The 10,533-nt window shown below is 40.9% G+C and overlaps 1 protein-coding gene across 3 annotated transcripts in view; it reads right to left on the bottom strand.

Moving 5' to 3' along the window:
* Positions 1 to 5,762: 5,762 nt before the first annotated feature.
* LOC308570488 (uncharacterized protein) overlaps positions 5,763 to 10,533 on the bottom strand; it is a 32,491-nt gene continuing 27,720 nt past the window's right edge. The window contains exons 9-11 of one of the 3 annotated variants that reach the window (XM_081165381.1): positions 9,494 to 9,537; positions 9,022 to 9,048; positions 7,798 to 7,903 (exon numbers count right to left, since the gene is read on the bottom strand). In XM_081165381.1, the coding sequence (XP_081021507.1) occupies positions 9,041 to 9,048; positions 9,494 to 9,537 (52 nt within the window). In that variant the 3' untranslated portion in view covers positions 7,798 to 7,903; positions 9,022 to 9,040. Of the gene's footprint in view, positions 7,904 to 8,995; positions 9,049 to 9,493; positions 9,538 to 10,533 lie in introns of those variants that run through there. The other 2 variants (XM_081165380.1, XM_081165382.1) reach the window with 2 other exon arrangements.

Here is a 10,533-nt window from a genome sequence, read left to right as displayed (position 1 = left end):
TGTTCCACGTGTGGCCTCATCAAAGATTGGTATGATATTGGCAATGTTCTTTGCCGTTCCTTTCCTATTAATTCCTAGTGTGGAATCCACCATCCTCATGGCTGCTGTACATTACACTGCCATTTCCATGAAGTTGTTTGTCACAACAGTCCCAAGATTTCTTTCCTGATCAGTCGCTGCCAGTTCAATATATGCGAAACTAAGATTGTGGGGGGGGGGGGGGGAGGTGGCTTTTCTGTTTGCTTTTTGCCCCAGTGTGATCACACAGCACTTACACTGAACATCATTTGCCATTTATCTGGCTTTATTGTCCATTCACTCAGCTTGGAGAGATCTGTGTTTGGAGCTTTTCATGTTTGCCTTGCATTTTCACCACCTTAAATAACTTTGTTAGCAAACCTGGTGACCTCACTGCTCACTTCCAGCTCCTGTTCAATTCCTAAGAAGTTTTGCAAAACTGAAATAAATAAAATCTAATAAAATTTCCTTTTATTTACATACACACGATATTGCCAGCACAATTCGCCGTTCAATGCAAGTTGTGACCATACACAAGTTTCTTTTTTGACTTGTTGAGGCACAGGAATATGCATTACAAGCACAGTCCAGCTCTTACCAATCTTTACTGCACCATTCCTATACTTCAAAATCACCTGCCAAAAAAGCTGTAAATACACCCTGCCCGGCACCTGCCCATTAAGTGTTATTGTGGTTAATTCTGCAGGCAGTGTCTGTTTCCTTATTACTAAACAGCTGTCAAGCATTACCATTTCCTAAATATTTATATGCATGCTGGTGAGTGTAGAGAGACTGGCACAGAACAAAGGGCCCAGAGCTAGTTGCAGAGTGTAATTTGATACAGGTGCACTCGCCAAAACAGCATACCTGAGGCTGATAAAAAAAAGTCCTAGCTGAGTTTGGCACTGCCTCCCAGTAGTTCTAGGGACGTAGTTCTTCCTTTTTTAAACTCAATTGTTTCTTTGTTTTATTTATTTATCATGTGTATATTGCACCATCCTCCAGGATTATCCCATTTTTATCCTCAGAACAACCATGAGATAAAATAGAGCGTTGGCCGTTGATGTATATGTTGCATTTTTAGCCCATATTTTGGGTGGCATGCATGGGACTTCCCTGCCGCTCCTCATCTTCACAGCAACTCTGTAGAATCCCGATTGGCCCAAAGTCATGCAAAGACCTTCATGGCAGGGTGAAGCTTTGAACTGAGGTCTCCATGGCCGAAATGCAGCACTGTTCCTACAGCATACTGGCTTTCAATAGCTACTTGCTCAAGACCAGCCAACAAGTACTTTGCTCTAAAGCCAAATATGCCTAGAGGCAGCTGGTTGTCATTACTGTATTAAATGTGTTCAACTTTATCTTTGCAAGAGTCCATCTTTAAGGGGTCGGGATGGAGGAAACTTATTTCTGTGAGATTTGGAAGTAGATGGGGTTACACAGCATGTGTGATGGGGGACAAACACGAAAAGCAGGTACAGTGGTATCTTGAGTTACAAACGCTTCAGGTTACAAACTCCGCTAACCTGGAAGTTACCTCGAGTTGAGAACTTTGCCTCAGGATGAGAACAGAAATTGTGTGCCGGTGGTGCAGTGGCAGCAAGAGGCCCCATTAGCGAAAGCACACCTCTAGTTAAGAACAGTTTCAGGTTAAGAACAGACCTCCAGAACGAATTAAATTCATAACCAGAGGTACCACTGTAGTTGGAACTGAGGAATAGGTGAATATGTGCAAGAGATTAGAAACAAAAGAATGCCCAGAGTAGAATGGGAGTAATGGAAAGGATAAGGAACATCTGCAGGACAGCAGAGTGAGTGAGCATAATAAATAACATTACAAAGTTAGGACTTCTTTAATTTGGCAGTCATCTGTGTTAGTTTCCCAGAAAAGGAGTAAATAATCCAGGCAGGACAAAGTGTGCAAGCTATCCGGGTGCAGCAAACTATGTGCAGAAAAGGTGGTGCAAATACTTTTTTTTGAATTTTATCCTCATACATTGGTGCAGCATTCCTTGCTAAAAAACAAAGCTCTAAGTGTGTGCCTTGGGGCTACGCTGCCTTCACAAAACTGGCTGCTTCCAATTGCTTCTCCCCGTGGTTTGTGAATGTGCTCTTTCACACACAGCTGCTCCTATTGGCTCAGCAAGCTGCTTAAGCCGGTTTGTGTGGCTTGCGCCTTGCTGCTACTGCGAGCCTTTAAACCTGCGCAGGCTCTTTAACTTCTTCGGTGGGTGGGGGCTGAGATGCCTTCCCACAAGCCCTTGGGGCTGAACATGAAATCGCCATAGACTTGGAAGGGTAGACTGACACGCAGGGTCCATTTCCTGGTTTAGATGCTCGGGGAAAATCTACAGATCTTTCGGATGTTTGCTGTGATTGGGTAGAAACGTCCATCCCTCCCTATCAAACGATAGTAGCATAGACATGAACTCGCATCTCTTTTTGTATTTACGGCAAATTGATTGTTTAGATTTTGAACATTGAATAGGACCGCAAGCCTGCATTTAAGTTAAAGGAGCGCAAGGTTTCTGTAGGCAATTAAGGGCTGGATTTGGGCGGGAAATCTGATGGTTGTTTGTTTGTTTCCTGGCTACAAATCAAAACCAACTTCAGCGCCACGTTTGGCTTGCAGTATTAATAGTGGGCTATGTTCCTTCTTGGTAACAGCCTTCCATCTTGCATGAAGTAAGAACTAAGTTAGAAAGGCACAGTCTTGTGTCTTTGCTGTTACCTTTTGTTTCTGGGTGGGCATGGTGCTTAGCAATCATGACTATAGTAAAATCTTGGATTCCTTCATCACTCCTAATATCAAACTCAGGTAGTGTGTCCTAACAGGGTTGGAGCTAAAATGATGCCACCAAGAAGCAAAAGAGAAGTATTGATATGCTCTAGGGCAGTGTTCCCCAACCTTGGGCCTCCAGCTGTTTTTGGACTACAACTCTCATCATCCCTCGCTAGCAAGACCAGTGGTCAAGGATGATGGGAATTGTAGTCCAAAAACAGCTGGAGGCCCAAGGTCGGGGAACACTGCTCTAGGGAACCCCAAGGTATGGAAAACTATTATTATTTAGCCCCCCCCCCGAGAAACAAACACATACAGCCCAATGAAGACTGGGTAGTAACCACAGAACGTTGAATGTCTGTTGGAAAAGAAAAACTGAGCTTCTTCCCTGGGACAGTAAAATAAAAAGATTTAACTAAAGGAACCAGAAAGTTTCAAATCTCTGTGATGGTGAAGGGACCCCTGACTGTTAAGTCCAGTTGCGGATGACTCTGAGGTTGCGCGCTCATCTCACTCTATAGGCCAAGGGAGCTGGCGTTTTGTCCACAGACAGCTTCCAGGTCATGTGGCCAGCATGACTTTTATATATATATATATATCATTTTTATTAATTTTCCAACACAATTGTACATTTTTCTCCATGTTTTAACAAATTAAACTTTTTGACTTCCTTCCGCTTCTCTGGTAATCATCCATATTTACTCTTCAATACGCATTCCCTTCATTGTATTGCCATTTGTCTTCTCTCCCCTTTCTATTTCTTTTTGACAATACATCTCATACTTTTACAGTGCTTCTTGAAACCCCACTAGCGTTGTTTGCACATCACATACATTTTTCAGATAATCTACAAACTTTCCCCAATCTTCGATGAACTTTTGGTTTCGAATATATCTTATTTTCCCAGTCAATCTGTCCAGTTCCGCATAGTCCGTTAATTTCGATCTCCAATCTTGTATCGTCGGTACTTCCTCTTGTTTCCATTTCTGGGCCAATGTGGCCAGCATGACTTAGCCGCTTTGGCAAACCAGAGCAGTGCACGGAAACAACGTTTACCTTTCCACCAGAGCGGTACCTATTTATCTACTTGCACTTTGACGTGCTTTCGAACTGCTAGGTTGGCAGGAGCAGGGACTGAGCAACGGGAGCTCACCCTGTCACGGGAGTTCGAACCGCCGACCTTCTGATTGGCAAGCCCTAGGCTCTGTGGTTTAGACCACAGCGCCACCCGCGTTACTAATTATTATTATTAGTAGTATTGTTATTAATAATAATTTTATTATCTCCTGAGCAGAGGTGACATGATTGCTAAACCACCTGTGAGGGCATAGGGATCTTGCTCTTTTTAAAAAGTGAATGAATAAGTTATAAATTGAAGGATGAGATGGGGCCATTGCCGTGTTGCTGCAATTTCACATTTGAAATTGTAGCGAGGGGATGCATGCAGGTTAAGGATTAAACACAGTCTCTTTTGTTGGGCTTTGATCCAAATTCCACTCCCCGCTTTAAAATAATAATAATTCTGGACTGTTACATGTGTTTTCATATAGACAGTACTTGCCTCCTGAGAAGTACAGTCAGATTTGTTAAAAAATAAAAATCAATTCTGCAAGAAGCTGTATGTGTTTAGCTCCCTCTGGTGTTTAAGTTTTAAAATGACAGGCTGTCAAGTATTTGCTAAATGGGAAAGAAGTCAGATGGAAAATACTGTGTTACATCAGAGACGTTTTCCAAAGTAAAGGTGCAAAAAACTCTCATGGTCTCATTAGCAGTGTATTATTATTATTTTTTAAAAAAATCTCTTGCAGCCACAGCTGGTCTTGGTCACGTAGCTCCATTGTTGCTCAGCCACTTAGCATCACTTCTTTTATCTTTGGCCCAGACTCCTTCTGTGAAATGTCACAACAAGCATGCACAGAGTGCCTTTTCATCGTGGCCAAAATTTGATCTCACAATTTCAGTGCTGCTGTTTAGGTAATTTTAGACCCTGGACTCCCAAACCCTGGACTCACTATGGAGAAGGCCTGCTTTTGGGATGCTGCTGGATGATTTCAGCAAATTCTTATTTGATAATCTTGGTGACCTTTCTGGTCGTGTGTGTCTGTGGGGGGGGGTACTTTAGGTAACTGTCACACTGTCACACTTTTAATATCACTGCACCACCAATCAGAAGTTAGGTAGGCTAACATACTCAAATGAAGACCAAGGAATACAAGAAGAACATCATTATCATTTCATTGTTTATACTCCACCTATCTGGTTGGGTTGCCTCAGCCATTCTGGGCGGCTTCCAACACATATTAAAAACACAATAAAACATTAAACATGGACTGAGAATATGGACTGAGGAATCTACACACATATAGTTTTGTGTGTAGACTTTTCTACATTTGAAAATCCTGATCTTGAAGGACTCTGTAACCTATCAAGGAACCTATGCATGTTCAGAAATTCACTTCGTTTGTGCTCCTCCTTCAAACCATCACAGAACACAGGAGTCAGATGGGGCCAGAGACATTATTGAAAGGAGTGTTCTTTCCCATTTAAGAAGGTGTTGATTTTTTTGTACATTACTGTCAATGAATTTTTATAAACCACATACAGTGGTACCTCAGGTTACATATGCTTCAGGTTACATATGTTTCAGGTTACAGACTCTCCTAACCCAGAAATAGTGCTTCAGGTTAAGAACTTTGCTTCAGGATGAGAACAGAAATCATGCTCCAGCGACATGGCAGCAGCAGGAGGCCCCATTAGCTAAAGTGGTGCTTCAGGTTAAGAACAGTTTCAGGTTAAGAATGGACCTCCGGAACAAATTAAGTACTTAACCTGAGGTACTACTGTAATTAGTTTGTAATTTGGAGCTGCCCAAATACACCTAGGTAGTGTCTTATTGAAGCTCAAGACTATTTGAGTGTGTAGTTTAGTATTGTCCATATTGATAGGCGATAGCTCTTCAGGGTGTCCCAGATTCTTTATGTACTTCCTTGAATGAAATATATGTATCTTTTGGAGCAAGAGGGCCGTGAAATTAGCTTGCAAAATGTCATTTTAAAAACAGCAAATCAGCGAATAAAACATCAATTTAATATAAGCAACGAAAGCAAAGAATAAGTTACATTTACCCCATAATTGCTCTATTTATGTATCTTTCCACCACAAAAAAAAGGAAAAAGTGAGGGAAGCTCTATTTTGCAAAAGGTATACAATGGAAATTTAGAGCTGACTCTTTCCCATCCTTTATTCAGTGAACTGAATAACGCTTAGAGGACTTGGAATTTAATTTAATTAGAAGTATAATTGCTCATATATCTTCAGTTGGGAGGAAGGATGAAAGGAGTCTGTAAACTGCCAAAGAACTGATAAGGTTCTCTACTGAGTCCCTTGCAGTTCGACAGATTGCTCTCCTTCCCAAGCTGAGAGGAAAAATGGTAATATTTACTGGGTAATATTTACTGGGACAGAATGACCCTTGCAGCTGTTGTTAAAGTTGCAAAACAATGAAGCATGGGAAGGAGCAAATGAGAAATTTATGGAACAGTGGGATATCAGCTTCACCCAAGACAAGATGCATAACAGCAACAACTGGGGGAAAGAAAGACATAACATCTTACAAGGACAGGAAAGAACACTATGGACAGAATAATTGCCACACAGAAAAAGATATAGGATATAGTTTGAGTTCCTCACTAGTAGTTTTATAGATCATTTAATGTGTCATCACAAATAGAAGTTATTAATATTGCAGTTGTTGTATGAGAATTATTATTATGATTGGAATGTAATTGGAATTAATAAGATTTTGAATGCAGAAGTAAAAAACACACCATGCAACCATCACATCTAGCACGTGGGGGGACGGACTTTATCTAAATTATATAATTTGGTATTTGAACGATTGGTATTAATACTTGCATTATAAATTGGTATTGTTATGATGAGGCTGTTATTGGACTGTAATTGAAAATTAATAAAAAATTATTAATTAAAAAACACACAATTTAATTCCCAAAACATATACAGCGGTATCTTGGTTCTCGAACGGCTTTGTTGTTGAACAAATCTGCTCCCGAATGCTGCAAACCTGGATGTAAGTGTTCTGGTTGCAAATGTTTTTCGGAAGTGGAACGTCCAACGCGGCTTCCGCTTGAGTGCAGGAAGCTCCTGCAGCCAATCGGAAGGTGCGGCTTGGTTTTCGAACGGTTTTGGGAGTCGAATGGACTCCCGGAATGAACTAAGTTCGAGAACCAAGGTACCACTGTACAGCCTGGGATAAAAATCTCCAGTTACAATGTTTGTTGGATACCGGTAAGTCTTTCTGTCAAGTAAATTGAATCTGTCAAGTAAATTGTCCATGAATAACTGTTAGGATTCACAAGAAATGCACATTCTTTATGGATAATCTCACACGTTATGGTTCATCGAGGCAAGTCAAGACTTGCTTTGCTATTGGGGTTTGAGAACTTATCTGTGAGAAGTATATGCAAAATTATTCATCCATGATGCTGATGGAACTAAGGTGTGGCACTCCCTCCTCTCATCTTTCTGAACAATCTGCTTATCTTCAAACAATGGAATATTGATTTTTCCAGTGATCTATCTCTGCAGTTACAGGGCCCATGGACAAGACAGGATAAAGCTTGTCAGGACAGGAGATACAGAAAGTGTGCAATTTACTTCTTGTGTTGACGTCATAACAAGATAGGGTTCTGGAACTTTTCTCCTTATTTAGGAACATTCCTATATTTGTAAGATTTCCAGTCACTTCTAGATGGGTCCTTGGCTTTGTCTGAGCCCAGTAATCTTTCCCACCATCAAGTCCCATGACCCAGTAGCCATTCTTAGGACGCAGTTTGGCCTTCCCTTTTCTATGAACAGAATGAGAAGCAACCCCTAAGTCCCAATTTTCTTTTTGTCCAACTTCCACTTCCCAGTAATATTTGTCTTCAGAAAAACTGTGTGCTGCCACAATGAAGGTATGGAGGGTTAACATATCACTGTAGTAAAAAAACTTAGAAATATTTCCTGTGTCTGAAACACTTTTCCTAACTCTGGACACTTCCGGTTGTGAGGGAGCTGACTCTGGGTCGAAGACCACGTCAACTGTAAAGTAAAGAAAACGGATTTCATTAATTGGACAACGATGCCACGTTCAACAAGCTGCCATTGTACCATGTGATAAATAGAAATTTCAATTCAACATCCCATTCCTAGGAATTTTCACTCAGAAGTAAATCCCATGGAGGTCAATGGGACATATTTCCTCACGATCTCCAAAGTGCCTTCCAGGAAGGTGTCTGCTGACTGGAAAAAGGATGCGCTAGAGCAGAGGAAGGCGCTTTTGAGATTGTAAAAGGATTGCATCAAAGTTCCTCTGGGAGGCCGTTCCTGCAGGGCAGGGGTGGCGGAAGGGGCAAGGTGTGTATGGGAGCAAGCAAGTGGGTGGGAGGGCAAATGGCGCTGGCAAGATGGTGGCTGGGGGAAAAGAGGTGGCAGTACAGCGTACCGGTGCATATCACCCGAGGTACCACTGTAAGATTGCACCAACCTGCATCCAGCAATTCACTATTTCACTATTTAACATAGTTGGGTTTTTTTTGAATCTGGACATTTTCTTCAGTGCTACAGAGGAATCTCCTCCATTGTCATTGTTTTAAAAAACAAAACAAAAAGAAATTCACTTGCAGCTTTTGATGGCAAGTAAAAGCATTTCCTGGATCTTTATTACATCCTTTTGGGATTGGAAGGATGATTACAAAGGAAGATTTGGGTTGTGCTTTACAGGATCATCTGAATAAGCGGCACAACACAAGGTGTGCAGAACTTTCTGATTCCCTCCCACCACTAAAGCCCATTGTCTTTGCTTGTATACTGTGCTACTTATATTTACAAGTATGTCTACTGCAGAAGTGTCATCTTCTAAAGAACACGGAGGGGGCCCTGACATGAAGCTTGCTCCGTGCCTGGCTCCACATTCAGCCTCAACAGTGGAAGGGGGGGCAGCCCCCTAAAAAAAAAGTTTGGGAGAACTCACAGAGCCTTAGCCCCCTGGAATTGGAGCGTTTGGTTTATTGACTATTTTATTTAGCAGACAAGTGGTTCTTCCCATATTTTTTGTATTGTTTTGTTATGGTGTTCTGTTTTGTGGTATCTCCCAATGTACCTCTGCAAATACTCAATAAAGTTTTAAAAAAGAAAGAAAAAAAGTATGTTGTTCTCACATCTGAAGGAACAGGCCTCTCAGAACTCTGTGAATAAAGGAATGAAGAAAAGTAATTCTTAGTAAGTACGGTAGTTCTTTTCACATAACAACCAGCAATGTTGGCACAAGCTATCCAGCGAGCTGGCCCACAGCACTTCTCCACACACCACAGAGGTAATGATAATATATATATATTGAATATGACGAAGGCAAGCTGTACAACTGAGGGGAATCTAGGTAGTGGCAGGTGGTGATCAAGGGAAGAACAAAATGCTCAGGCCAAGTGATCTTTAAAACTCTGTGCCAGTATCATCACTGTGGCTTAATCAAAGGCCCTTCACTAAATGAATGCCCACTACTGAGCACCTTAACCCTCCAAACTGATACCTACTTTTTTCATGTGTTTTGCCACAAACAAAGAGAAATGGAATATATGGCTATATTTTAATTGGATCAGTTGTTCGAAAGCAGAAACATTTTATAAGGCATACCTTTTTCTTCCTGCAATTTTCTGTTTTCTTGTAATACTATAGTCCTAAAAAAGAGAAATGTATATGGTTTTCATTCTAAGCAATATCACCCGCCAATCCCCTAATAGAAGGGATGATTCAGGTCCCTTGAGGTGAGTGGCATAGATATGACAGGGGGATTTCTACAAAGAACCAAATACCATTCAGAGTGGTATAGGCGTTATTTGTATATGTCTTTTGATGAACTGACTGGAAGACTATAGACTCAGCTAGATTGGTAAAGTAAAAGCGATTTGTATGCATAGTATATGCAGTATAACACTGTGACACCAGATGGCGATGTGGAGTCCTGTTTTTGCTAAGCTGATTTCTCATTAAAAAGTTTACAATGCCCTTAACTAAAATTTGAAGCTTCTTTGATGCATCTAGATCCAGCCTGTGAGTCAAGGGGTGTGGGACAGTGTGTGTGTGTATGAATTCAACAGTGCTTAGTTTCCTTTTGTTGTTAATGTTGTTAATATTGTTTTGTGGATTATGAGTGCTGTCATGCTTTGTGAATTTTAGATTATGACTTCTTTGTGGTTTTGCTGTTTAATCTGTTTTGTTAGTTATTTTGTTGCTTTGTTAGTTATAGAAAGTGGTTGTTTTACTGATGAGTTGTAAATTTTATGTGATTTATGTTGTGATTGTGATGTTCTATTACGTTATTGTTTGTAAGCCACTTTGTGACTCATGGGAGTGAAAAGCAGCATAGAAATAGAATGAATACATGCAGGAATTACATCATCTAACATTTAATTCAAAATCCAAAAGGTACGTGAAAAACAAAGGTAACTCTGTTAGCGCATCAAAAGAAACATCCACATCTACAACCGGGCAAAACTTTCATTAGGACCAAGCCAAAAAGAAATGGCAACAGCTGCAGGGTTTCTTTTGTCGCCTCAGCTGTGGACCAGAGCAGTGGACAAGGAAGTCCAAGTAAAGTAGTTACATGGCAGTTAAGAGATCTGAATAAGAAGATGCAGGAGATACTGGGGTGTCGGTCCTTAATAAGTAAAGAC

This window comes from Podarcis bocagei (assembly GCF_964188305.1).
Source record: "Podarcis bocagei genome assembly, chromosome: 13".
NCBI classification, from domain to species: Eukaryota; Metazoa; Chordata; class Lepidosauria; order Squamata; family Lacertidae; genus Podarcis; species Podarcis bocagei.
This window is presented reverse-complemented; position numbering and strand designations above follow the sequence as displayed.